The following is a 27,887-nucleotide window of genomic DNA, read 5'->3' on the forward strand; positions in this document are numbered from 1 at the left end:
TCGCCCCCGACGTGAGCCGCGGGCCGGCCCCGGGCGCAGCGGAGCGGCGCTGCCCGGCGCGGTGCCGCCCAGCCCGGCTCGGGGGCTCCGCGCCCGCCCGTCGGTGGGAGCGGGGGGAGCGGCGGCGGGGAGCGGCCCGGGGCTGTCTGCGGGACGGGCGGGGCCGGGACCGGGACCGGGAGCGGGACGGGGGCGGGGGCGCCCCGCGCTCGCTCGCACCGCCGCCGTCGGGGCTCCCGCCGCTGCCGGTACCGGCGCCGGTGCGCCCCGGCGGACTACAAGTCCCGTGCGCCCCGCACAGGCGCAGGGGCCGGGGGCGCGGGAGCGGGGCGGGGAATGATGTCAGCCTGCGGGGAGCCCCGGCGCGGCCAATGGCGGGGCCGTGCTGGCGGCGGGGCCGGGCCAGCGGCGGCGGCGGGGGCGGCGGCGGCGGCGAGCGCGCAGCGCCGGAGGGACGCGGCTCCCATTCATGAGCAGCCGCGCGCCCGCCGCCCCGGGGCCGCCGCCGCCGGGGCCGGGGCCGGTGCCGGGCGCGGCGGCGAGGAGCGGAGCGGGGCGCGGCGGGGCCGGCCCGGGGCCGGTGCCGGCGCCCGGCGGAGCGGCCGCGGCGGGGCAGGTGCGCGGCGGGCGGTGAGGCGGCGGCGCCGCCGCCATGGACACGTCGGGGCACTTCCACGACTCGGGCGTGGGGGACCTGGAGGAGGACCCCCGGTGCCCTTGCCCGTCGTCGGGGGACGAGCGCCCGCCGCCCGCCGCGCTGCCGCCGCTCCAGCACAGCCTGTTGCACTCCTCGCCCGGGTCGCTGCGGGCCCCTCCTCCCGCCGCCCCCGCCGCCCTCCACCCTTCCTCCCGCCACGGCAGCCAGCTCAACCTCAGCGACCACTTGGCCGGCCACTCGCCGGGCTCGGCGGCGGGCGGCGGCGGCAAGCACCGGCAGCCCAGCCCGCTGGTGCACCGGCGGGACAGCAACCCGTTCACCGAGATCGCCATGAGCTCCTGCAAGTACAGCGGGGGGGTGATGAAGCCCCTCAGCCGGCTCAGCGCCTCCCGCAGGAACCTCATCGAGGCGGAGCCCGAGGCGCAGCCGCTGCAGCTCTTCGGGGCCGGCGGGCCCCCCGAAATCGTCGTCTCGCGCGAGGACAACCACGCGCCCGCCACGCGGCCCCCCGCCCGCCGAGGCCCCCGTGCCGACCGAGCCCCCGCCCGCCCGGCCCCCGCCGCCTTCGCCAAGGGACCCAAGCGCAAGGCGCAGAACATCGGCTACCGCCTGGGCCACCGGCGCGCGCTCTTCGAGAAGCGCAAGCGCCTCAGCGACTACGCGCTCATCTTCGGCATGTTCGGCATCGTCGTCATGGTCATCGAGACCGAGCTCTCCTGGGGGCTCTACTCCAAGGTACGGGTGGCCGCGGGGAGGTTGGGGGCCGCTGGGGTGGCCGTTGGAGGTGTTTGTGGCCGCACGGGGCCGCGCGGGTTTCTTGGGGTCCCGGGGGCTTCGCGGTGGCTGCCGGTGTTGGACGGGGCGGGCACCAATGGGGCTGCGTGCAGTGGGTGCTTTGGTTGGGGTGGGCGCCACGTCTGGGTGGAGCCGTCCCGTGCCCCCAGTGGGTGTCCATGGAGAGGATGGGACTGCCCCATCCGGCACCGCGGTGCCTCCTGGCTGCAGGGGGCTGCCGGGCCCCCCGCCTCGCTGGCCCTCGTGAGCAGGAGCCCCGCTGGGTGCGCCCTGGCTCGTCCCCACCTGCGGCTCCTGCCTGGAGGCCCCATAAAAGCCACCGACTGCCCTTCGGGGAGCAAGGGGCCCTGTCTGCATCCCTGCTGGCCCCGTGGTGGTGGTTGAGGGCTGGGGACACCAGGGCTGGCTGGCGTGGGGGGTCTGGGGGAGCCCTGCCTGGCCCTGCAGCTGCTCTGCTGCCACCGCAGCCAGCAGGAGCTGCCAGCAGCCTGCCTGTGCCCTGCCAGCATCAGCCTCGTGTCACTGCCGGCCCACCCGGTGGGCACGGCCTCCTGGGGGTGGCCCCGAAGTCGGGGGGCACAGGGGAGCCTGGGGGTCGGCAGGGGCGGATTCGCCCTTAGGAGCTCCCAGGGTGGGTGCTGTGGCTGGGGGTGGGATCAGAGGGGGAGCTGGGCATCCCCCGGGGTGCTGGGCAGGGGCGGGTGGGGGCAGCTGTGGCTGGGGGTCCCCGTCCTCTTCCAGCGATGCGGGCACCCCGTGCGTGGTCTCCTCGAGGAGCCGTGCCCTCCGCGGTGCGGCGAAGCCCTCCATCCTCCTCCACACCCCTTTCTTCTGTATTTTTTTTTTTATTGCAGGACGGTGTCTTTTATTTATAATTCTCCCCCCACACACCCCTTTCAGCTCCTGCTCCCTGGCTGTGCTCGTTGGCAGCGATATGAATAACTCTTTGTATAGACATCTGTCATGTTATTTATACCTATCCAGAGAGGGGAAGGGAATAGGCACCCGCACTGGCAGGGCGTGCGTGGCACCCATGGGCGTCAGTGGGACAGCGCTCTGGGGGGGCTGGGGGGGCTTGGAGGACCCCGGATGGTCCCCGTGCCGTGGGGCAGGGTGCCACGTGCGTGGGGATGGTGCGGAGGGGAAGGAGCCGTGTGGGAAGGGGCTGCTCGCTGCTTCCTGCGATTATCTGGCAATCGCGGCGGGGAGGGCTCGTGCGGGTGGAGGGGGCGATGGAGCTGAGAGCAGGTGGAGGCAGGGACGCGCCCGGGGGTCCCGTGGGTGCGGGGGACCCTGCGGTGTCCCCATGGAAACGGGTCGGGGCGCGGGCGCACCCCCCAGAGGTGCCTCCCCGAGCCCCAGCTGCCCGCAGCTGCCGCCGGGGCTGAGCCAAGCTGGGGGGAGCCCCGGCTCCTTCTGCTCCAGTCGAGGCACGGGGATGTCTCAGCGCCGAGCCCTGCATCCCTCGCTCCCTGTGCCGACGGAGGACGATGCTCTTGTCCACCGCCAGAGCCTCTTCCAGGCGTTTTCCACCCTGCCCTGCAGCAGGAGCGGGGCTCAGCCTCCCCCCCAGGGTGCCCACTACCTGTTGAGCCACAGACGCCCGTGTGCGTGGTGCTGGGGGGGTGGGGGGAGAGAGAAAAGAGGGGGGGGACCGGCCGCCCTCGCCGCACAGCACGGCTGCCAGCAGCGCTGCCGCGGCGCTCAGCAGCCCCGGCGCGCCGAGCGGCTGTGTCAGCCGGGGAAGACCCCGTGAGTCAGCGCTGCCTCCATGCAGCCGCCCCGACCCCTGCCCCGGCGGCTGCCGCCCACCCACGGTGCCCGTGCCGAGGGCTCGGGGGCACGGGCAGGGAGCTGCTGCCAGCTGGAGAAGGGTTTGGGGCTCTTTGGGCCCCCGCAATCCCCTCCCCTCCTGCTGAGCGCACCCTGGGGTGCAGAGGGGGCTCCCCGGTGCCTCGCACGGAGCCGTGGGCGACTGTCTATAAATACCCCCCGGCAGCCCCCAGCCCCCTCCGTGAGGAAACCGGAGCTCGCTGGCAGGGACGCGGCCGTGACCGAAGGAGCGCCCAGTGCCGGGGCCGGCAGCTGTCGCGTGGATGGGGATTTCGGTGCTGCCGGCCCTGGCCCGCATCCAGCTCTGCCCCCGCGGCCGGCAGCAGAGATGCCGCACGCTCCTCGGGATGTCGGAGCCGGTTGGTGGGGCGAAAAGGCTGGAGCAGGGTCCGGCCTGTGGATAAACTGGGCTTGGAGATGCGGCGGCCAGGTTTTGCCTGCTTTCTGCCCATTCCTCGGGCAGGATGCGGTCTCTCCTGCCCCCGGGGCCGGCAGCGCTGCTTCCCGGCACCGCCAGCAGCCTGCACGGCACAGCCGGGGCAAAGCAGCCTGGCACTTGCACGTGGTGCAGGGAGGATGCGTGCCGGGGTCCCTCGGGGGGCTGAGGCGTTGGTGCCGCTCGGACGAGGTCTCCCCGGCCCCGTGGTTTTCTTTGTCGCGAGCGTGGGAGCCGGCAGCCGCTCTTCCTGCCGGGCCCCTGCGGGACCAGCGCTGGCCGGAGGCATTGAGAACGGCGGTGGGTGTGCGGTGACCTTTGCCAAACGGCATTGGCCTCGTTACCTCCCTGCCCGGCTGTGCTGGGGGGGGTCTGCCCCCCGCGTGCACCCTTCCCGCTTGGTTTTGGGGTGATATTGGGTGCCAAGCCACGCCACCTGCGGAGGTGACAGTGCACGAGGACGGTGCCCAGAGCTGGGAGAGGAGGGATGAGCGTGGACCGTGCCGAGCGCTTGGGGGGTTCCCATCTGCTGCCCTCCCCCATCTGTACCAGCCCCAGCACCAGGACCAGCTCTGCCGTGCGGCACCGCTTGCCAGGACCCCTCGGGGTGCCCGTGGGTGCGTGTCCCCAGCAGCATGAGGTCCCCCATGGTTCAGGACAGGGCAAGGGCTGCCAGCTGCCCGGCGCGGCACCGCGCTGGCACGGGGCGATGCCAGTTCCGTGGCTTCGCGTCCTCAGCCGGCGCCGCCAGGCAGCTGCCTCGCAGCGGGTGCTGGCAGGAGGAGGGTTAAGGATGTCTAGACGGCGACTGAGATTGGCCCTAAAGGATGCCAGATCCGTTGCGGGAGTGACATCTCGCTGCAATTAATCCCGGGTGTTCCCCCGAGACACCAGCTCGCTAAAAATAGCCAGCTCGCTGCCAGCTCGCCCCGTGGCGCTCGGTGGCGGTGGCAGAGCCGCTCGGGGTCCTGCCGGCCCCGCGCTGCGGGGAGGGTCCCGTGCATGGATGCAGGCGGCATCACCCGGGCAGGATCGGTGCTTCGGGAGGGCCCGGCCTTGGCACGAGCCCTGCCCTGGAGGCTGCCTATTAATAGCGTTGTTTGGTCCCCAGCACTTCTCTCAACACCAGCCATTATATGCACACAATTGAGAGGCGAGTGCCAAGTTGTGAAGCTGCTCACAATGCGTGGCCGGAGCACCCCGAGCGTCCGCAGCGCTGCCAGCAGCCTCTCCTTAGGAAAACTTTCCTCTCTCCCTCCTTGAACCCTCCTGGCTGTCCACGGCTTGGCCTTTACTGCTGCCTTGGTCCCGTTCCACGCCCCGGCCGCGTTGGCCATGGGGGGAGATGAGCACCAGGAGGGGGCTGCTGCCGCCCGGGGGGGCAGCACAGGCTCACAGCGACCAAAACGGGGTCTGGGGATGAGCCCTCGGTGAATCCTGCCCTTCCCTATAGGGAGCCAGGGGGAGGCTGGGAGCTGTGCTTTAGTCACCAGTGAATCAGGGGCTGGTTTAATTTACATAGAGCTAATTAGCAGGAGGATCTGATTAGACCATCCATTAGGGTGCCATAATATTGGGCTAACGCTGGATGTGGATGGATCGCTGGAGTCGCTCGTCCCAGCCGAGGGGAGGCTGGTAATTTCATTTGGCGGAAGTGGATTTAAAAAAATAAATAAATAAAAATAAAAACAATCAAAATGTTTTGGAGAAAGCGCCGCTCTCCAGAAGTGCCCCCAGTGCACGTGGCAACGTCAGGGCTGGGGCTGCTGTGCTGAGATGCCAACGCTGGGGAAATGGGGGGGCCGAGTGCTGGGGGAGGGCGCGGGATGCCCGTGCTGGGGAGGGGGTCAGCATCTCCCTGGGGGCGCAGAGCGGCGCTGGTGCCACCCTCCAGCCTTGTGGTGCCACCCGTCCCGTCGGGGTCCCCGCCGCTGACGCTCTGCCTGCTGTTTCCTTGCAGGACTCCATGTTCTCCCTGGCCCTGAAATGCCTTATCAGCCTGTCCACCGTCATCCTGCTGGGCCTCATCATCGCCTACCACACGCGGGAGGTGCAGGTAGGTCCCGGGGCCCCTGGCCCTGACAGGCAGGCTGTGGCTTCGCTGCTGCGCCCGGCCACCAGCCCGCAGGGTTTGGGTGCCAGGACATCCGTTCCCTCCCGTGACGTCCCTCTGGCTGCTGACCCTCATGTGGGGAAGAGCACCTGCGATCTGCTCCGCAGGAGTGATGGGAATTAGCTCGTTAATCCCATTAAAGCCGCCACTGCCTCTCTCTGGCTGGGTTTTGCTCCCTCACCCTGCTCCCAGCTTTGCAGGGGTGCCCTGGGCTGGGTGAGGAGGCAGCAGGGCTGGGCCCTGACTTTCTCTTTTCACCGCACGGGTGATGTGCCAAGGGAAGCTGTGAAATACTTTCCTAATCAAGCCTGCCCATTCTTTTCCTCTTTGCTCGCTCCAGCGCAGCTGGGAGAGGAAAGGGCTCCCAGTTTGCTCCAGCTCAGTGCCGACGTATTTTGGGGATGGGAGAAGGAATTGGGTGGGAGAAGGAGCCGGTGCTGGTGTGATCCTGCCTGGACGGCAGCTTGTGAACCATGCCCCGGGTTTGGGGGCTGTCGTGGCAGAGTGGCTGGGGCGCGCGGCCAGCGCTGCTGTCCCCAGGGTGCCCTGTCCCCTGCCAGCCCCTCCAAGGCTGTGCCTGGGACTGGCTCCTGCTCCTCCTGCGGGTTCGATGTGTGCAAGCGGCCAAGGAAAGGCGCTGGAAAAGCAAACTTCCTCCCTGGGCTCCCGGCCAAGCTGGGGCCACGGCATCCGAGCAGCGGGGCCAGGAGCCACCAACGTCCCGGTGAGCCCAGCAGGGGACCCTGCAGCTGTGGGTGCCCATTTGGGGCCAGGTCCTCACTGTCCTGCACGAGGCTGGCTTGCCTTGTGTGCACCGTTGGGTCTGAGCTTGTCTGGCCCTAAAAAGCAGAGCTGTGCTGTGGTGCTGGCAAAACCTCGGTGCAAAAGGGCTCTGCGCGGGCTGCTCGCGCTCCAGCCTGCGCCGGAGGGACTGCCCGCGGGTGATGGGTTGCTCAAAGCAAATATTTGAGAGAGCTGGGTTTTGCTGGAATAATATTTACCCCCAGGGCTGCTTTGTTTGTGGTCGGCAGGGCAAGCTGCACCCCCGGCTCTCTCTGGCTTCCTCTGGTTGTTGTTCTTGGTTCTGCAAACACCGCGTCCACCCTGACCGGCACGCAGGGCTGTACAGCTCTCATCCTGCTCCGCCTGGAGACGGGGCTGGAATCCCCATTGTCTTCAAGTGCGTGGCCCCTCCGATGGCCCGGGTCTGCTTATTCAGGCTGTGGGTCAGGAAAGTGCTGGAGGACGTGCTAAAATCTGCAGAACCGGCGGGATCGGGGACGTAACCCTGCGGGCAGGATGCTGCGCCGGGGGCTCACTGGGGGATGGGAGAGGCGGGCGCTGAGCACGGCGATGGGCCTTGAAACCAGAGCAACCCCAGCGCAGCTCCCGACGGGCGAAGATTTTCCACCCCGAGGTTTTCATCCCCCACCGAACAGCTCAGTTCCTTCCACCTTTCCCCACGGACTTGCCAAGGTCTTTGCATCCTCGTGGTTCCTCCTCTGGGCCTTCTCCAGTCCTCCCCGTCCCCGTTGACGCAGAGCGGGACGTGTTGTTTTGTGCTCCCTGTTGGCAGCGACGAGCGCTGTGAAATAATTTCCTCCGCTGTCCTGCCTGCGACCCCCTGCCCAGCGCAGCCTCCTCGGCCGCTGTCCCGCATCGTTCCTGGAACCCCTGGGTTCTGTCAGGCTTCGTCTTCTCCAGCTGGAGCCAAGGGAGCCCGCTGCCGGGAGCGATCCCGGTCCCCGTGCATGGAAATCGTGTTGGTCCGTGCAATGAGCCCGCTGCCACCGAGCTGCCCCCGCCCGCTTCGCCCCCTTCTGCTGTGCCGGGGACTCCGGCAGGGGAAGAAATGAGATGGGTTTGACTCGATTTGCTCCTGACAAATCCATGCTGGCTGTTTATCGCCCTATTATCTTTTAGGTACTTATAAAGGGATTGCCGATAATCTGGCCCGGGATCTCAGCAGAGATGGAAGTGGGGCTGACAGAGCTGTAAATCCTCAGCTTCTCCTTTCCTCCTTGCTCGGGGGGGGGCTGCGTTCACCCTGCCAGCACCACCAGCCCTCCCCACCCTACAGAAAAGATTAGTCAAGAGCCTCAGCTGCTTCCCTTGGTGCTAATTACGTTAATTGACAAGTCCTGGGGACCCTCCCAGCTCTCCCCTTGCCATGGTTTCTCTGGGGTTGGGGGCATTACTTTGTCCCCATGCTGGCTCTTCGCCCCCCTGCACCGTGTCCTGGTGTCCGTGGGCTCGGCAGCCGGCTCTGCCTGGGATGGGAAGGAGCAGGCAGAGACGTTTTCCTCGGGAGGATTTATCCCCCAGAGATAAAAAGCAGCCGCCCAGCATCCTGGGTCCTTTTCCTGTTGCATCCGACTGTAATGAAGTGCTCGGTGATGGATGGGCACATCCCTGCTCCCGCGGGGCAGCAGCTCCGGCGGCCGAGCTGGCTGTGTGGCAGGGAGGTGGCTGTCACCACCCACTGTCCCCAGCCAGCTGAGACAGCAGCAGGTCCCCACGCTGTCCCCGTGCCCGTCGCCCCTCCAGCCAGGGCTGCAGGTGAACGAGATCCTTCCCTGCGGTTCCTCTTCCCCCGCCCCCAGCAGCCTCTCAGCTCTCTGCCTCCCGCTGCGAGGCCACGATCTGCTGCTAATTGCGTGTGTCACTCGCTCCTCGTTACAGCTGAGCGTGTGCAGGGAGCTGGCGCAGCCCAGCCTTCCTCCTCCCTGCGCGGGTTGCTCCCAGCCCTTTGCACCTGCGTGGCGGGGGCTGCCCCGCTCCCATGGGTGCTGAGGGGCTGGGTGCTGGGGGAGGCGGTGGGCTTGGCACGATCTGGTGCCCGCGTGGCCTTGGGGACAGCACGGCATGTGCCAGCGCGGTGTTTGCTGCTGCTGCACGTGATGGGGCGCAGCGCTCAGCCAGCCTCCAGGCTGCCAGCTCCGGCAGGAGGTTTTGGGGGGGCTGCCTCGGGGCTGCCCAGAGCTGTGGTTTGTGCGTTCAGTCCCCACCTGTGCACCCAAGGGTGCCGGAGCGCTGCCCTGTGAGCCCCACGGGTGTGCACGGAGGTGGGAGCTGCAGCCCCAGCACAGCCCGTGCCGGGATCCGGGTGAGTGGTGGGAGCGGAGACCCCCGGGGGGGCACGGGGCGAGCACCCTGCCGGGAGCCTTTCCTTCCACCGTGTGGCTTCCCAGCGCCTTTCCTTGTGCTTTCCCACACGTTTTGCTCGCTGGCAGCCGTGGCGGTGAACGCACTCGCTCCTTCCCCTGCCGGAGCCGGTGCCGGGGATGCCGGGGTGCCGCCGGACTTTGCCTGGGGTTTCCATGGAAACCCCGCCGCAGCGATGTGCTGCGAGCTGCAGAGGGGCTGCAGAAGGGGAAGTCTGCCCTGAGCACCCCCCTTCCCCGTGCCCTTCACCCGGTGCAATTCCCCACACGCAGCCAAAAGGCTCTCTGGCTTTTTCCTCTTGCTAATTTGTTTATTTTTAACACCCTTTTCCAGGAAGGAATGGGCTGTCAGCTTGCTAAATGCCTGAGGATCTCCCTTGACAGCTTGGAGCATTTTTTTATAAACAATTTCTCAAAGCAGCTAAAAGGAGTGGAGCTTTCCAAACAGAAAGGGAGGTGGCCGGGGACAGGCACTCCGTGAGTCAGTCCCAGCAGCTCTCGCCGTCCCTGGGGACAGCCCCGTGGGCCACCTTGTGCCGGCCCCGCGGCTCGCGGCAGGTGCTGGGGCTGGGGGTGCCCACGGAGCGTTGTGCCAGGGATCCCAGCCCCCCCGAATGCTCCCAGCCCCCAGGACGAGCTGGGGTTACCCCGCTCTTTGCAGGGTCGAGGAGGTGCTGGTGAGGGTAGCGTGCTGCTACGTCCCCTTGGGGTCCGTTTCCAGCGGTGTCTTTGCCAAGTGCTGCTCACGGGGAGTTCCCGAGCTGGTCCCTGCTGTTGGAGGGGATGTTGGTGGCACCGATGTGGCCCAGCTTGCACAGAACAGAGCCGTGGAGGCACACCAACACGTGGATTGAGGCCGCATCTCCCACGGGCCGTGTGGGTGATGCTGGGCAGTGCGTGGCTCCCGGGCAGGCGAGGAGCCCCTGCTCCCATCCTGCCGGGTGCTGGGGCTCCTGCAGAGCCCCCGGCTCCCGCTGCAGCGGTTGGAGAGGAGCGGTGCCGCGCTGCTTTGCCCAGGATGAACCTGCAGTTGCTATGACAACCTGGTCCCATCCATTGCCACGCTTCCTCCTGAAAAGTTGCCCGCATCGGCATCGCCAGCTCCTGGCCCTGCGCCTGCAGCTGGGAGCAGAGCAGGGCTGCGGTGGCGCCTGGGCGATGCCACTTTTGGTGCGAGCAAAAGGACCAGGGTGGCACGCGCCAGTGACACCGTGGCTCGCCCACCTCTGCCGCTGCATTGGGGATGTCTTGGGGCACCCTAAAGCTTTCTGGGCATTCCCAGCACCACAGCCATGCCCTGAAGGTGCAGGCAGAGCAGCTGGAGGGGTTGGGGAAGGTTTGTTCCCACTGCTTCCATCCCTGGCTCCCCAGGGCAGTTCCCTTTACCCATCTCCGTGGGGCTCTGGGGTCGGTCCCCTCCAAGCTGCGGGGCTGTGCTGCGGGGCAGGGGTGGCCGGGCCCCCCGGTAACCCCATGGTTTTGCCTCCCGGTAGCTCTTTGTGATCGACAACGGGGCCGACGACTGGCGGATAGCGATGACGTACGAGCGCATCCTCTACATCAGCCTGGAGATGCTGGTTTGTGCCATACACCCCATCCCCGGGGAGTACAAATTTTTCTGGACAGCCCGCCTGGCTTTCTCCTACACGCCTTCTCGGGCAGAGGCAGACGTGGACATCATCCTGTCCATCCCCATGTTCCTGCGCCTCTACCTGATCGCCCGGGTGATGCTGCTGCACAGCAAGCTCTTCACCGACGCCTCGTCGCGCAGCATCGGGGCGCTCAACAAGATCAACTTCAACACGCGCTTCGTCATGAAGACTCTCATGACCATCTGCCCCGGGACGGTGCTGCTGGTCTTCAGCATTTCCCTCTGGATCATCGCCGCGTGGACGGTCCGGGTGTGCGAGAGGTGAGAGGGGCGGGGGCTGCGGCTGGGTTTTGGGGCTGCGGGGCTTTGGGGTGCCTGGAGCAGGCAGGGAGAGTCCCCAGGAGGTGCCCCGGGGATGGCAGAGGGGGGGGGACGAGGACACGTGGGGGCCCCGCTGGGTGCGGGGAGGCTGGCGAGCGGCGGTGCCTGGCTCTGGCGTCGCTGTGAGCCGAGTGCCATGACAACCCCGCGGCTGCAAACCCACTGCCGGATGGCATCACGCCGGCATCGCCGCGCTCGGCGCAGGGGTTGCTGTGGCGACCGGTCCCGGCGGGTACCGCGGCGCCTCCGGTGCTGGGATGCACCAGCACCCCTCGGGGCCCCCCGTGGGTGCCAGGGGGCTGTGGCGGGGGCACCCCAGCCCCTGCCAGGGCTTTGCTGGGAGTTGTTCGTCCCTGGCCTGCTGCGCCTTCCGGGGCAGGGGGAGGGAGAGGCCCCCCTGGTCCTGTGCGGGGCTGTCCCTGTCCCCAGGGGGCTGTGCTGGGTGCTGAGCCCAATCAAAGCAGGGTAATGGCTCAGGACAGCTCTCAAGCCCTGGCTCCCAGCCTTGCTCTCGCTCAGCAGACACTTGTGCTGGCTCTGGAAGTGTGGCACCAGCAGTGGGTGGGCCCGCGGGGCTCCCGGGGGTGCAGGGAGCAGGATACGGCCCTGCCTGCTGCCTGGCTCCGCTCCCAGGGCTGCTCTCGCTGCTCCTCCACCTCCCCGGGGAGCGGGGCCGGGGCAGCCCCAGCCCTGGTGGCTTGTCCAAGGCGGTGGCCGAGGGCGTGCTGGGACACCCCACTGGGATCGAGGGATGCTGCTGGGGAGCCGGGGCTCCCTCCCAGTGCCCGTGTTTTTATTCCCCTGGTGACAGCCACCTCTGCCGGGCCCGTTCCTGGTCCCCCAGCAGCACCGGGACTCGGCGCCACCGGCACCGGGCCCTTGCTCCTCTCCCCCTGGCCGGGGTGGAGGGAGGCAGGGCGCGTGGGCTCTGCAGGAAACCGCTCAAGAAGACAAACGCGTGTTATTATTTGCTTTAAGTGGATTAGCCAAATCGCATTAAATCCCTTTAAGTTGTTGCGGCGGTTTGGTGCTGGGCTCAGAAACGCAGGGGTTCATCGCTGCAGCCGGTCCTGAGCCCCTGGCCCCGCTCGGGGGATGCTGCAGCGGGTCCTGCTCGGGGCTGGCAGCACCCGGGGTGCCCGGCTCAATTTTGGGTGCTTGCAGGGCAGGAGGAAGGAAGACCCTCCTCCTCCTTCTCTTTTTCCTCTTCCTCCTCCTCCTCCCTCGCAGAAGTCACCTTCTGGTCCCCCCTTGGGTCCCCGAGCCACACAGAACTGCTTAGGGCAGCTTTAAGTACCATGGACGTGGACTGGAGCTGCGCGCTTGGGTTTTACGAGCTTTTACAGGCTGCGTTTATGTTCCTGTTTCTCTTAATGATGCTATTAGAATGTGCTGGAGAGTTGTGTGCTCCTTAATTGTGTTTGGGAGGTTTTTATTTGTACCTCCGAAATGGGGAGCGGGCGGGCAGCCTCCCAGGGGACACGCAGGGGATGGATTTCTGCACCTGGGGGGCTTAGGCTGAAAAACCCGCTGTAAATAAATAGCCATTAGCAAGGAAAAAGAGAAATGATGCAGGAGAGCTGCTGCAGATCGCCGGCACTGCCGTGAGCTGCCACCACCTCCTTGTGCCTACTGAGTGGCAAACGGAGCTGTGCTGACCCCAGGGACACGCCGTCCCCGGGGCACGCAGAGACCTGGGGGGTCCAGGCCCCCAGGGACAGGCGCTGACCCCAAGGGACGTGCTCGCAGCACGCGGGGGTCCTGGGTGCTGGCACAGCTCCTGCAAAGGGCCACCAGGTGTGGCAGTGGGACACTCGTGTCCCTTGCACAGGGGAGAGGACGTGTCCCTGTGCCCCCCAGTCAGCCGCTGCACCAGCACTGGAACCAGTTTGCTGTGTCTTCCACAGCAGCTCCCGCCCAGCACCCACCCGGGACGAGGCGCGATCCCCATCACCGGGGTGGCATCGCCGTGCCGCGTCCCCCCACCTCCCCCTCGCGTCCCCCCAGGGCCGCAGCATCGCTTTGGGCGCCCTCCCCACCCCGCGTGCTGGGGGGGCCGCATCTCCCTGGAGGCAGCGAGTCGCTAAGCAACCCTCGCCCGGCCGCCGCGCTGCCTGCGGTGCTGCCTGCGGCCGCACACGTGTGCCCGCACGTGCCCCCCACCCGCTCCCCGTTGTATTTCGGGGTGTTCCGCATGTGCACGGCCTCTCGGCACAGCCCGGCCACCCCCAACCCCACGGCACGGCCGAGCACGTGCTGCGGTGACATCCCAGTGCCGCGGTGACATCCCAGTGCCGCGATGCTCGGCGTGGAGCTGGGCTGGGCGCTGGGGCGATGCTCGGGGCGGCCGTGCTGCGCTTCGCTCTCTGCGGGGAGCGCAGACGAGGGGGTGCTGGAAATCGGCGCTCGGGTCTAAACAATTGCATCAGCCCTTGGCACGAGCGGCCGGCCCCTCTTCCTGCTCGTGCAATGCCAGCTGCTCCTGTTTATGAGCTCCGAGTGCTTCTTGGAAGGGAAGCCGTCGGTCCGGCTGGAGCCTCCGGAGCCCCCTTCCCCCCCGTCAGCCCCCGGCACGTTGTTCCCATCAGCTGGGGTCGTCCCCACGGCCTGAGAGCTCACATCCTGCCGCGGGAAACGGGGCTCAGACTTTATCAGGGAAACGCCAGCAGAGGGGAAACGCGCACTGAGGCAGGGGAAAGCCCCTTGGCCACATCGCCCTGGGGGTGTCTACTCAGCACGGCACAGCCAGCTCCTCCGTGCCACTTGGGTCACCCCTCAGCACACTGCATCGGGGGCTGGGGGGGCTGGGTGTCTGCTGGCAGCCCCCCGATGTCCTGGGGGCCAGAGCTGAGGCTGCCTTGTGGGATGCGTTGGGTGGGCTCGGCACAGGGAGCCACTGAAGCTGGTTTTTGGGGAGCCCTCACAGGGTCCCGGGGCAGCCGTGCTCTCCAGCCCCTCTGTCCAGGCTGGAGCCTCGCCTCGTCGTGGCTGAAGATGCTTTCCCCTGCTCTGCTATTTCATTAGGGTCTCCAGTTACTGGAGAGGGGGGGGGAGGGAAAAAAAAAATGTAGGAAGAGGAGAAAACCCAACTGTTGGGCGAGTTATGAGCTGCGAAGCTTGGATGAATTGATTTGCAGGGAATTGCCAAAAGCTCCATCTGTTTTTCCTCTAATGATTTCGTGAGGAGGCTGGGAGAAACCTGCTGCGGGGAAGGGACGCGGGCAGGCAGGGCTCGGCGCCGGGCGGCGGAGAGCCCGGCGTGGGGGCCGGTGCCCACCCTGGGTGGGATTGGGGGAGGCTGGAGCGAGCGGGGGCTCCTCGGGGGGCACGCACAGCCTGCAAGCAGGGGGCCTGCTCGCGTGTTGGCGGGAGGAGAGGCAGCCGGGCTGCTGCGGTCGCTGACCCCGGCAGGGCAGGAAGCAGGGCAGGACGCTGGGGCTCGGCAGGGACGTGGCCACGGAAGGTTTGCAGCATCCCTGGAGCTGGAGACGCTCCGTGGGCGCTCGGTGCCGCGCGGCGAGCCGACCCTGGCTGCGGCCAGGAGCGCGCTGCGTGCCTGTGGCTTGGCAGCGTCCCCGCGGCGCGTCGGCATCCTGAGCTGATGGAGGGGGGGATGCAGGAGTGGGGACGGGACGAGGAGCAGATGGGGTCAGCGCTGTTGATGCTCAGGGCTGGGGGCTCGTGTGTGAGACACCACTGTGACCACTTCAACAAAGCACCCTGAGCACGGTGCCCGCACACCCGTCCACTTGCACAGCAGCTCTAGCCAGAAAACGAGTCCTTGGGGGTCCAGATGTGCCGGGAGGCTCTGCCCCGTGCTCTCCATCCACGAGGTTTGCAGGTCCAGACCCTTCTGGGTCAGAGCAGGGGCCCCACATCTGTTTCTCCCATCAGACAGCTCCTGCCGCCGCGCCACGTGGCACCGGGGACGGAGCCGGAGGGACTGGGACGTGGTGACAGGTCTGACCGAAAGCAGAAGCCCTCGCTGTTGAGTTTTTGCTCTGATTTTGTGCATGTGGATATATTATTTTTTTTCTTTGCCGGAAATTGTGCAATCGCTGTTGCTATGGGGCATCCTGCCGTGCTGTTCATCTTTATTCCCCGTTTCGCACGATGCTCTCGTGCCTGGGGAGCCGTCGCACCCAGGTGCACCCCCTGCAGCACGCGAGCACCCGCTGCCGCCCTGCGCCGGCGTTCCAGGTGGGAAGCCACCTTCCGTGGCACCCAGGTCACGTCCCCGTCCCCTGCTGTCACACTGACATCCGCGTCTCCCTGACAGGTACCACGACCAGCAGGACGTAACCAGCAACTTCCTGGGGGCCATGTGGCTCATCTCCATCACCTTCCTCTCCATCGGGTACGGCGACATGGTGCCGCACACCTACTGCGGGAAGGGGGTCTGCCTCCTCACCGGCATCATGGTAAGCGCCGCGCCGAGCCGGCCCCTGCGCTCTGCTCGGCCCCTCCTTGAGGCTGGGGCAGCGGGGCACCGAGGCAGTGGGGTTTTTATGGGGACCAGCTTCTCAGCGGGCTTGTCCAAGCCATAATGGCTTCAGCTCTGAGGTCTCGCAGCCTGAAAGCTGCTGGAGCTGTAATTGCAGTTGCTGTAAGTGCGGTAATTGGCAGGGCGTGCTGGTTTGGGTAAGGAGGTGGTGGTGCGCACGGGGTGCCTGCTGGGTGCTGTGGGGTGCTGGGTGGTGCCTGAATCCTTTGGGGACACAGCGTGGGACACCGAGTCCCTTGGGGACACCGGTCCCTGGACTGGAGCACGTTGGGGCTGCAAACCTGTGAGCTGGCTTTGCCTTTGCTCGTCCTTGAGGGTGAATTTGGGGTGAATTTGGACCCTTGTGCTGCAAGGGAGCAGGGAGCCAGGCCATAGCAAAGCCTGCGGGGGGGGGGGGCAGCAGCTGCGGATGGGGACACAGAGAGGCCCCCGAGCATCCCTTGGCCGCCCTGCTCGCGCAGCCTGGCTTCCATCGCGCCGAGTGATCCCAAATGCTGCTGGCGTCCCGTGGGGAGCGGGGGCCAGCTGGGAGCGCTCCCCGCCCACGGCACCGCTGCTTTGCGTGCTCGTGGCCAGACGGTCACTGTCCTTCGGGGCCCTGAGCGTACCTGCTCCAAGATGCTCGTGAGACGTCCCAGCTTGTGCGGCTTCCCAGCTGGGGACAGCTCAGGAGCCAGCACCAGGGGCCCCGGCGAGGCGCAGCTCCTACGCAGATCAGCACCCCAATTCGGTCCCTGCCTCAGGTGCCCGGTTTTGGGGATGGAGCTGCCCCCGTCCCGCCTGGCACACGGGCAACCGGCACCAGCATCGCTTGGCTCGGCTGCCGTCGTGCCCCAGGAGAGCTCTTGGCTGAGGCGGCTCTGCTGGAGGGTATTAATTTGATATTATCTGCAAGTATTTCATCTGTCTCATGTAAGGTTGGGCGCCAGGGAGGCTGATGCTGTTGATAGGAGCCAACCGAGGGAGAAAACTCAGGGAGGGCTGGACGTGGCGTTTCCACCAGCACAGCAGAGAGCTGGCCACTAAAGCCCCACTCCAGCCAGGAACTAGGGTGGGCGCCCCCAGGCTGGGGACCCCCTCAGGACTGGGGACCCCCCCGGTGCCCTCCTGCAAAGCCCTGGGGGCCAGGAGCACGCTGGGGCTCCCCGAGCAGCAGCACCGGGGCCGCTGGCAAAGGGAGAAGTGGTGAAAGCCGAGAGTGCGCGCTGGGACCTGCCGGGATGCTGAAGGATTCAGCTCAGCCCATGATGTTAATTAATGACTCTTTAATAAATTAAGGATCGTTTGCCAGGGTCGTGGGCCTCTGCCAGAGCACCGGGGAGGGGGAAGCGGCTCATCTGGTGCGGGCAGAGCCAGGCGGCGTGCGGAGCCCCGCGGGGAGCAGAGGCTCCCCTGCCTTGGCACCTTGGGTTTCTGCCGACAAAGGCGCCGGAGGTGACGGCTGTGGAGCGGCGCGGATCCGCCGCTAATCGCTGGGATAAAGCGAGCTCCAGCTGTCACCATCTGCAGCCGTTCAGGTCCCCCTCCATCCCGTGGCACTGCAGGGGGCTGGGACCCCATCCCTGCTCTCCTCTGGGATGCTCGGTGCCTTCCCTGCTGCCCAGAGCCCCCGGTGACACCCCTACACGGGGCGAGCATCGCGGTGCTGGGGCAGATCCTGGTCCGTGGCTGGCAGCGATGAGCAGGATCGGCTCGGCTGTTCCTCCTGTCCCCAGGGCGCTGGGGAGGTGAGGGCTCACCACTGACCTTGTAAATCAGCCCCGTTAATTACTGGGTGCGTTGGCAGATGCTCAAGGACGCTGCAGGAAGCTGGGTCCTCTGATAAACCCAGGTTAACCTGGTGGGATCATTGGTTTTGTGGGTAGGGGGCATGCGGTGCTTCAGTTAATTAGGGGTTTGCAATCCTGGGGGAAAGCACAAGGCTGAGAGCGCCTGCAGGGCTGAATCCACTCCCCAGCCAACGTCCCTGTGTCCCCCCCATCCTTGCTGTTCCCATGCAGGGCGCTGGCTGCACAGCCCTGGTGGTGGCCGTGGTGGCCAGGAAGCTGGAGCTCACCAAAGCGGAGAAGCACGTCCACAACTTCATGATGGACACGCAGCTGACCAAGCGGGTAAGGTGCCAGGGACAGCTCGGGGCGGGGGCAGCGGGAACCAGGGGTGCTCCAGGGTGTTTTCTTCTCCACTCTGATGGGAAGCTGCAGCCTGCAGCATCCCCGAGGGCCGGTCCCACGGGTACCGTGGCGGGAGCGAGGCGTTGAGTGCCTTGAATGCAGAGCAGGCTCAGGCATTACGGTAAAAGCAAATGGCATCAGCCCTCCACTCCACTCCACTCCACTTTGCAGGGCTGTAGGAAATGCAACAAGCTCCGCCGCACCTCGGGGAGGAAATGCCTGAGTTTTTTTCTTTCCTTGGAGGAGACAAACCATCTCCTCTTGTGGAATATGATCTCACTTATCTCAGTGTCAGGAAGACGAGAGGATTTCAGTGATTCAGCATCTTGCCTGCTGCAGACGAGAGCTGTGCCGTGATGCTGCTGCGGTCTTGGTCCCCAAAGAGGGACCCAGAGGCCGTGTCTGTGGCAGGTCCGTGGGCACCAGCCCCCACTGGGCTGCCTGCTCCTGGATTTCAGTCACCAGCAAAACACAGGGGAAGGGGACAAGGGTGGCATCGGGGGCTGTGGGACACCCAGGACATGTCCCATGTGAGCAAACCATGCTGCAGCGTCGCAGCGTGGAGTTTGGGCATCTCCACAGAGCTCCCCCACCTCTTCAAGGGAGTGAAATCCCAAACCTGTTCCTGTTTGCCCTGCAAGATGCCAAGGCATCCGTGGTCGCTGTGAGTGGCACAAGGGCCCTGTGACCTGTTGGGCACCGTGTCCCCAGCAGCGTGCAAGGTCCATGGGGGGAGACCTCTGGTCTCAGCAGCCCCGTCGTGGCGCAGCGTTGGTGACCCAGCGGCACTGCATGGCTGGGTGTGCTCCTAACACCGATGTTGGGGCAGATTTATGTGAGATGGAGTGAGGGGCAGTGCAGCCGGGCTTGGAAGCAGAGGCACAGCCCCTCTGCCCGGCTGGTGGGGATGGGGCACCCTCAGATGGTGAGAACGGGAGCCCTGAGTGTCCAGCACTGGGCAAAGCGGCATCCCTGGGCAGGAAAAGCTGATGCTCCCCACCTCGATGCAGGCAAGCAGGTAAAGCACAGCCCGGGTGAGCAGCGATGTCCCCAGGAAGGACTCAGCATCCTTCCCCCACTCGCTCCCCGCGGCTGAGCCGTGGCCAGGGGGCTGCAGCCACAGGTGCCGGGTGGTGTGCGTGGCCAGGCTGGGACAGCACCCAGCTGGTCAGCCCCTTCCTGCGGCCGGGGATGTGGCTCTGTGGGCTGTGTGCCAGGCAGGCTGCGGCCAATTCACCCCGGAGCAAGCAGCAGGGCTGCAACTGAGCCACAGAGGCTGTGGGAGCCGCGACCTAGCACCAGCAGCTGAGCCAAGCACGGGGCTGATGCCTTCTGTGCATGCGTGCGTCCAGCCAAAACCAGCAGACAGATGCAGGAGAGGAGAAATACTTTGGGATTTATTTTCCTTTGAGGCGTCGGTTCAGTGTAAACTTCCCACGCGGGTGAGGCGCCTGATGGCTGGAGCGCGAGGAGCAGTTTTCCCCAGGGCATCAGAGCGGGGTGGGATGGGGATGTGGACGCGGCGGGGGCCAGGACACGCTGCTCTGCCCCTAGCACAGGCTGCTCCGTCCCCGCCGCGCGTGACCCCTTGCACACAGGCAGGAGCTCGTCCAGGCGCACGGAGCCGAGCGCCACGCTCCCAGCTGGGGCGAGTCAAGGCTGTGGCAGCAGCACAGCAGCTATTTCTGCTCACAAACGGCAGAACCCGGCGAAGCCAGAGCGTTGTTTCCGTGAAATAACATGTCCCACGCGCTAGAGCAGATGGGGCCGGTGACCTGCGGCCGACTCCCTTCTCTTGCAGATCAAGAACGCTGCAGCCAACGTCCTGCGGGAGACGTGGCTCATCTACAAGCACACCAAGCTGCTGAAGAAGATTGACCACGCAAAAGTCAGGAAGCACCAGAGGAAGTTCCTACAAGCCATTCACCAGTAAGTGGGGCGTGCGCCAGCTCCCGCAGCTATGGGGCGAGGAGGGGAGTGGGCTGCTGAGCCCTGGGGAGGGGTGACCCTGCCCGTCTGCGGGGGACCGGGGACAATTTCCCATTTCCCTGGAAGCAAACGGGTCCCTGGCTGCGTTTTGCAGCTGTAGTTTGGGAAGGGGGGTGCATCCACGTTGCTCTCTCCTCCCCAGGTTGCGGAGCGTGAAGATGGAGCAGAGGAAGCTGAGCGACCAGGCCAACACGCTGGTTGACCTCTCAAAGGCAAGTCCTCGCTGTAACCTCGCGGCCCGGCCAGGCTGCAGGAGTGTTTCTCCTCACTCAGAGACCCTAAAGCAGACCTGGCTGACTGCAAAACGCTCCGGTTCCTGAGCTGTCAGCTGGGAATCGCTGCCAGGGGATTGCTGCATGTGCAAGGCAGGAGGAAAGAGCACAAACACAAGCTGGGAGGCGAGCGGGGGGGGGGCACCCCGCTTCCAGTAAGGGTCTGTGCTCACTGTCCCTTGGGAAAGCATCGTAGCCCCAGCTGGGGCTGCTCAGCGGTCAGCAGCGCTGGGTTTCATCATTTTAATGTCCTTGTGCTGGAAGAGGGGGCGAGCCCAGCACCAGTCACAGTGCGGAGGGGCTGGGGCCGGATGCGCCGCAGCGGGTGCGTGGTGTTTGCTGTGCGGCCTCCCGCAGCCCGAACCTCCCAGCGCCCCGTCCTGGTCTGGCACGGGAAGGCTCTGGGGGCGCAGGCTGGTTTTGCTGGCAGGAAGGGATTAAAACGCAGGGATTATCCTGCGGGGTGGCGCCCCAGATCGCTGCCCGTCCTTTGGGGCCCTGCCTGCATCCCGACAGCAGCTGGCTCGAAGCGGGCAGCAGCTCCCCCTTCCCGTTCTGCTAACAGGGCTGTTAGGGCAGCTCGGGGGCTCTCGTGCCAGCACAGCCAAGGAGATCAGCTCTGCCCTGGGGGGCTCTGGGCAGGATGCCTGGGAGCAGGCAGTGGGGCCGAGATGGTCGAGAGCAGCCCAGGAGCTGCAACGAGGGCCCAGGAGCATTAATCAGTTTGGTGGGGCACACGTGGGTTGTAAGAAAACGGAGCATTAGAGGCAAAGCCACAGCTGCCCCCTGCACCTCGGGTAAATGCTCTGGGGAGGCGACGAGCTGCTCCGCTGCGGTGACCGCCTAAAGGTGACGCATGGGGAGGGGAGCTGCCAGCCCCCACTGATGCAGGCTGATGTAGGGCCCCTCCTGGTCCCCTTCCCCATCCTCTCCCTGTCCCCCTCCTCTGCTGCTTGCTCTTTCTCCTCTATTTCTCCGCGTTGTGCTGAGCTTGCAGAGCTGCCTGATGAGAGCTGACAGTGCCGGGGCGTGCTCACAAGGTCTCAGCAGGCGAAACCTCCGGCACTCATAGCCCCAGCACCGTGCGGTGGCTCAGAAGCAGCCTCTGAAGCCCGGGGACGGTGCGGGGCTGCCTCGCAGGAGCGCTGTGAGCAGGGCTCGGCGTTTCTGATCCAGGCAGCGGCGCAGCGCCCCTCGGCACCGCGCCAACCCCTCGGCTGTCTCCTCTCTCCCCGCAGATGCAGAACGTGATGTACGACCTCATCACCGAGCTCAACGACCGCAGCGAGGACCTGGAGAAGCAGATCGGCAGCCTGGAGTCCAAGCTGGAGCAGCTGAGCGCCAGCTTCAACTCCCTGCCGCTGCTCATCGCGGACATGCTGCGCCAGCAGCAGCAGCGCCTGCTGGCCGCCCTCATCGAGGCGCGGGGGGTCAGCGTGGCGGTGGGCACCCCGCAAACTCCTCTCTCCGAGAGCCCCATCGGGGTCAGCTCCACCTCCTTCCCCACCCCTTACACTAGCTCAAGCAGCTGCTAGAAACGCAGAGCGAAGCCCCTCGGCCCTCCACGGACACGGGAAGAGCGGACGCACAGGTCCTGAGGTCTCAAGGGACTTTCCTCGGGTTTCCCGAAGCGCCGCGGGAGCGTTCGGTGCGACCGGCGGTGCTGAGCGGGTGCTCGGAGCTCGCTAACGCCTTGGAATCGGAAATCTAATCCCCGTTTAGGTGCCTCTACACGTGGTGAAGGAAGGGGACGGGAGGCGAAGCCTCTGGCAAGGCCCGTGCTGCAGTGTTCGGTGGAGGACAGAAATCCACGCTCAATCTCAGGTCTTCACATTGAAAACAAAACAAAACAAAAACAAAACCAAGTCGGAAGCACTGAAGCAACGGAGACACCAGAGGAAGAGTATTCCACTGTGTGGACCCCGGGGCCGGGCGCGAGGCTGGGGCCGCTCGCCCAGGGCGCGCTCCCCTTCCTCCTGCTCCGCTCCCAGCCCCGGCGGGCAGGCGCCCATCCCGTGGCTTCTTGCACAGGCTCTGACCTAAGATGCCCACGCTCCATCCCATCTCCTTGCCAAGACACGAATGCACACACGCACCTCTCGCGTTCCAGGGTAGGTGGCGGTGCCTGACCTGCGTGGGGGTGTCTCTCCGGAGCAGCGAGAGGTTTCTGCTCGGGCAGGACAAGCAGCGGTTCTTCTTCTTCTCCTTCTTGGCGCCCGGAGCTCGGGAAGCAGTGCCTAAAGCAGGCGGGGAACGCCGCCCCGTTTCGGAGGTGTCCCCACCGTCACCCACCCTGGAGCACCCCTGCATTTCGGGAGGGCGCCGGGCACGTCCCCAAGCCCGGTGCTGTTCACAGCAGCCCCAGAACTGCCGGGTGCCCAATGCCCCCAGCTGAGCCGACGGCGCCGAGGTTGGGGGCTCCCTGTAAAGCGGTGTAGTGACGAAGGCGAGTACCGAGTGGGACGCTTCATCTGTTTAAAACCAAGCCACCTCCCTTGTCCCGCTTCTGCTGGGTTTGGTGGGGATCAGCAGCACCATCCGGGGCCGGCTCCAGCTTGCAGCTGGTGCTCAGCTCTGACAGATGCTTGGGCATCACCTGGCTACTTTGGGAAGGAACCGTTTTCTGTTCTGCTTTCACCATTTCCCCTTTTTCTTAGCTCTGCCCTGCGGTCCTTTTGGGGCTCTGCCTGGTCTTTGCACAGAGCCTTGCCTCCTGCCAGCAGGCTGCAGCTCTGGGATGGTGTTTGCTGCTTTCAATGAAAACTCAGCAGAGGATATTTATATATTTTTAAACAGATGAAGTAACCATGTAATTACTCCGCGATATTAATTACACATCACCCGGCAGTGTCAGTAATTGTAATCAAAGTCACTGTGTTACGCCAGGTATACTTAGCCTGTAATCTTCTCCTGTGTAACTCTTTCACTTCCATAAATAACGCCGCATTTCACGCGCACGTAGGCAGGGCCGTATCAGCCTGGTGCAGAGGGATTTCTGTGCAAAACTCCACTTACTGCTGGTGGTAGGTGTTTTACTCCCTGCGCCCTGCAATTAAAGTTGCATAGAAAACAAGCGGCGGGTGGTGAGGCGCGCTCCCCCCCGCCAGCTCCAGCCATCAGCATGCGGTGGAGGAGGAGGAGGAGGAAGAGGAGGAAGGCTCCTCTGCTGTGGGCTCCGGGGGAGCTGCAAAATGAGCTCCTGGTGCTGCAGAGGTGGTTGTGTTAAGGCTGTCGGTAGCATGGTAGCAAGCCGTGGTTGTTCTTGTCGCGTGTTTTGCATTCAGGGAGGAGAGGAGGTGCACGGAGATCACTGCCAGCCTTTTCTGTTCCTTGGCCGGCAGCAGATACTCAGCTTCTGGGAATGCGCTGCTCTTCCCCTTTTCAAAGATCTTGTCATTAGTGTAATTGTAGGGTGGGCAGGACTGCTGGGAGAGTGTCACTGCCTCGGCAGCAGCCCAAAACTCTATTCTGAGCCTTGCTGCCAGTCCCTGTGTGCCTACAGGTAACCCTCGTCCACACCTCCCCGGCCCTCAGATGGGGATAAAGAAGCTTCTGCCCATCGTTGTAAGGAGGTTTCAAGCGTGGCAATGAAGAAAGCCTTGTAAATTGTAAGAGTGAGCCTAAAATACAGAATCTCCACTGGCCGCAGGCAGCCAGCAGAGAAAAACATTTCCCCGCCTCTTCTGTGGTTTGTGTAGGAACAAACTGCCGTGTACAACATGTACACGGAGAGGCAGAAATGCATCCTAGGGCGTTGGATAGCTGAGGGAAGTATTGATGCCTGAGAATCGATATCACCAGCGGGAACCTCCTTATGGGCTAATCATCAAGTCTGGGAAATCAAACTGAGTAAGACGGGATGAGGAAATGCCAGCTGGCTAGGACCTGAGGCTGTGAAGGGGAGTGAAATACCAGCGGTGAAAGCTCGAGTAGTGCAACCAGTGCAGGAGAAGCTCCTCTTTGGGCAGAGCTGCTGCTTCGGCGTGCTGTCACGAGGGGCCAGGAGTGGCAGGAGCCAGGCTGGGGAGGTGGGATCCTGGCTGCAGTGCTGGGTTGTGCCGGGCCATGTGGTGCTGCATGGCTTTGGGGTGCCAGAGCTCACGGCACCGCTGCAGCTCCTGGTCCTGCATCCTTCACGCCGGGCTCTGTGCCCTACGACCTGCAGATTGCAGCCCCCAGCCCTGCACCCCACACACTGCACCTCCTGTCCTCACTCCTGCACAACCCCAAAACACCCTGCCCAGCACCTCACAGCCCTAGGTCTGCACCCTGTGCTTGGCACCTTGCACCCTGCAGCACGTGCACCCTTGATCCTCCATCCCGCACCCTTGATCCCCCATCCTGCTCACTGTGCACCCTGCTTCCTCCATCCCGCACCCCCCTGTTGGTTCAGCACCGCATCCCACTGTCAGTCCTGGGGCCAAGTCCCGGTGCCCACCCCGGGCACTGAGCCCACTGGGGCCAGCCCCAGGGCTCCCCCCCAGCTCACAGCCCCAGACCTGCCGCTGGGACCGGAGCCGCCCTGAGGCCATGGTGAGGGCTCCCCTCCCCAGCAGGCAGAGGCGGGCATGGGGCGAGCTCTCCACGACCCCAACCCAAGACACCCCAGCACGGTCTGGTGCCTGGGGTGCACACCTGGAGCTGTTCCCCTGCTCCCTGCATCTTGGTACGAGCGCCGGCGTCACCCCGGTGCACGTGGTAGCCACCAACGCACGTGCACTGGGGAGCACGCTCATGCCCCAGAGCTTCCCCCCCGGCAGCCGGCTGGCAGGACCGCGGTGTGCAGCCTCCCCCTGCCCGTGGCAGGATGCTCCCCGGTGCTGTTCACACACCTGAGAGAGTTGTTTCGGAGCCTGCGGCCATGGGTCCGGAGAGGCTGCCCATCCAACTGCGTCTGGGCAAGCGGAGAGAAGAGCTGGGACCACCGACAGATGCGGAGGAAAAGCACAAGAACAAAACTGAAACGTAAATTTATAAACCCAAAGAGATGCTGACCTCCTCCTGCAGCCGGGAAGCCGTCGGACCCCGCACACCACCAGGACCGAAGCTGCCCGCACCCCCGTTTTGCAACGCAAGAGAAAAACCGCCCCGTGCTCTCTTGCTGCTAGAGCCAGCGAGGTGATCGCACCCCGAAGCCCCTCCAGGACCCACCCTACGACAGCCAGTCTCCTTTTTGGCACAGCCTCAGTTTTTGCTCCACGAACCTCTTGCACTGCCTGCAAGGAAACGTCCTAGAAACGCCAGAAAAATACAAAATCCTCTCTGCAAACTCACAGACTGAAGCGTTTCTGTCCAGACTTAAGGAGCTTCAACATGGGTTTGCATCTTGCCTCTGTACTGCTCGCTTCTTTTTTAATAATAGGGGAAAGCATAATAGTTTATTTTAACTATGAAATATATTGCTATATTATAAAGGTTATTGTAACTTTCAATTATGGTTTTGTATCCAACCAGTTTGTCAGCAGGCAGCGACGCCAGCCTGCTGCCAAAATGTCTGTTTCTGAGTACAGTCACTGCTCCACGTGAGGACGGAGGCCAGGGGTAGCAGAGGAGGCTCTCTGGACTCCGTCCAGAAGGACTCCACGTGCTCCTCATCCCTTCCACCCCCGGGCATTAATTCCCCTTGCCTGGAAGCTGGCCTTCAGCAGGTCTAAATTCGCGCAGCCCGGCCGCACTGGAGCTTTGCTTCTCCCTAGGGAAAGGCGTTTTTCCCTTTTCTCCCGGGGTCTCAGCCCCCTCAGCGGTTCCTGCAAAGCCATTTCCTCCCCCAGTTGTCTTCTCTAGCAAAGGTGGGGTTCAGCTCACCGGGCACGGACTGTACAAGGGCCAAAATTCCCCGTTTGCCCCCGGGGATGGAGGCTCTCAGGGACGAAGCAGCACAGGGTGTGCCGGGCTCCCCACTGGGCTTTTGGCGCAGAGACCAAAACATTTTGGCTCAGCACCGAGTGACACGGGCAGGATGCGGATATTCTGAACGAGGGAATCACTTGTGCCTAGAAAAGCGCGAGGGGTGCAACATCCTCCTCCTCCTCCTCCTCCTCTTCCTCCTCCTTGGCAGAGCTGCGCGCCAGAAAGCACCGCGGGGCCGATCCTGCCCGCTCAGGCTCCCTCGCCCCCGAGCCGGGCAGCGCGGGGTTCCCTCGGGAGGAGGGACGCCGAGGCAGCGCGCTCTCTTTTTCCTCTCAGGTCAACACGTAGCTGCCGGGATGATGGGGTAAGGACAGCCCTGCGCGGGCGACCGCTGTTGCTGCAGGTAAGGCCTCGGCGCAGGGAGGGATCCCGCTGCGCCCACCCGGCGGGGAGCGGCCCCGAGGGGATTCGGGCACCGTGCCCAGCTCGTGCCAGGTCTCGGGCAGGACAGGAGCTGGCCCTTGGGAGGGTTTTGGGCTTTGCGACCTGACCTGCGGAGGCACTAGTGTGGTTTTGGTCCCTTCCATCTCAGACTGTGGCAGTGTGGAGAGATGGAGGGGTGGCCCCGGATTTAGAAGAGAGATGCGGTGAGGGTGCAGGGACCTCTCAGCCTTCCGGTGCTTGATGGTACCCCGAGAGCAGCTCTTCCTCACATCCAGCCCCAATTGGCTGCAGCTGATCTGCATCACGTGTAGGACAAGATTTGTGGGCAAATAAGTCTTAAATTTCCTTTTGCAGCCCTGCCCCCTGTTCCTGGGCAGTCTTCCTGTGCGGAGCGTGGCCAGGAACGGGCAGAGCGTGTGGGACCAACTCCTGCTTTCTTCCAGAGCGAACAAAAGCCCCTACTCCAACTCTTCCGTATCAGAGCAGTTGTCACCGTAGTGCTGCCATTATCGCTGTTAATTGCTGTCCCAGCTGTGCTGGCCTGACCCTCCCAGCCCGATTATCCCACTGGGAGTCATGGCAGCGCCTGTACCTCACCGACCGCTCCGGCCGTGAGCTCCAACGTCTTCTTGCTGGCCCCTGCAGCCCGATCTCTTCCGGTATCCCCCAGCTCCTGCCCCGCAGCAGCTTGCTGTGATGCTGCCCCGAGCTCCGTGGTGGGGCTGGCTCCGGCTGCGCCCCGTTGGGACCCAGCCCAGGACCAGACAGGGGCTGGAGGAGAGGGGCTGGCTCCTCTCCTCGGGAGGGCAGGGCTGCCCCTCTCTCTCCTGCTGGCTCTGGGGGTGCCTTGAGATTTCTAGGGTGCTTGGGCCCCCTGCGCTGCTCTCCCTCGGGTTCCTCCTGCCCCGTGTCCCCCTGGCTGGCTTGCAGCCCTGTGCCCAGCAGGTGGGTTTGCTGGGGTGTTGGTGGTGAACTGGGGGGGTTGGGAAGCTGCTGCTGGAAGGCTCTGCTCCGCTTCCAGCCCCAGCTTCTCACCCAGCTCCGAGCTTCCTCCCCATAGCCACCTGGAGGGCACAGGGCTGCAGACGGGGGATTTTGCAGGGGAAAGCCAAGCTGCTCTGTGGGATGAGGTGTTTCCCCCCAGGTGAGTCCCGTCTGCCCCCTCTTGCTCAGGCAGTGGGGCACAGGACAGGTCTCCAGCACCGTGAGCCCGGTGGCTGCTCTCAGCCGGGACGCTCGGTGCGCGCCTCGCAGCACCCGGCTCTGCTCCGTCTTCTACCCAAAGTGTTCTTCCCCTCGCGCTGCCGGGGTCCTAGCACACCCCAACGCACCTCCTGGCCCCGGCGGAGCTGCTCGTGTCTCTGCGGTCAGGCTCTGGCCCCGGGCTTACATTCCTCCTTCTGGTCTGAGCGTGGCTGGGTCTCCTAACCGGGGAAGGGAGTGGGGACTTGCCTGTCCCGACAGCATTGCCATAAAACTGATCTGTACCCAGAAACAGGCATGTTTTAAACTATGGCTTTAACCTGTTCACTGTAAAAAGTGCCTTGGACTTTAATCTGAAGAGGTCAGTATCTATAAATATTTACCTGTGCGGTGTGTAAGTATGCAGATACCTATGTATAGTTACACACACAAATATATGATATATACGTACATATATAAATGCTTCGGACCCCTCTGTTCTGC

General features: G+C 64.7%; 1 protein-coding gene and 1 long non-coding RNA gene across 2 annotated transcripts; both read left to right on the forward strand.

Moving 5' to 3' along the window:
- The first annotated feature begins 484 nt into the window (after positions 1-484).
- On the forward strand, positions 485-27,882 carry KCNN3 (potassium calcium-activated channel subfamily N member 3). The gene is made up of 8 exons (XM_084500478.1): positions 485-1,393; positions 5,683-5,778; positions 10,493-10,911; positions 15,251-15,392; positions 17,476-17,586; positions 19,448-19,575; positions 19,778-19,847; positions 21,146-27,882. Exons 1-8 carry the CDS (start codon positions 653-655, stop codon positions 21,440-21,442), a joined length of 2,004 nt encoding a protein of 667 aa, XP_084356604.1. The 5' UTR covers positions 485-652; the 3' UTR covers positions 21,443-27,882.
- On the forward strand, positions 5,825-7,787 carry LOC311425014. The gene is made up of 2 exons (XR_014686221.1): positions 5,825-6,559; positions 6,867-7,787. It is a non-coding gene; the product is annotated as an uncharacterized lncRNA (long non-coding RNA).
- Positions 27,883-27,887: the final 5 nt, after the last annotated feature.

Source organism: Aythya ferina (genome assembly GCF_964211825.1).
Source record: "Aythya ferina genome assembly, chromosome: 29".
Taxonomy (NCBI): domain Eukaryota; kingdom Metazoa; phylum Chordata; class Aves; order Anseriformes; family Anatidae; genus Aythya; species Aythya ferina.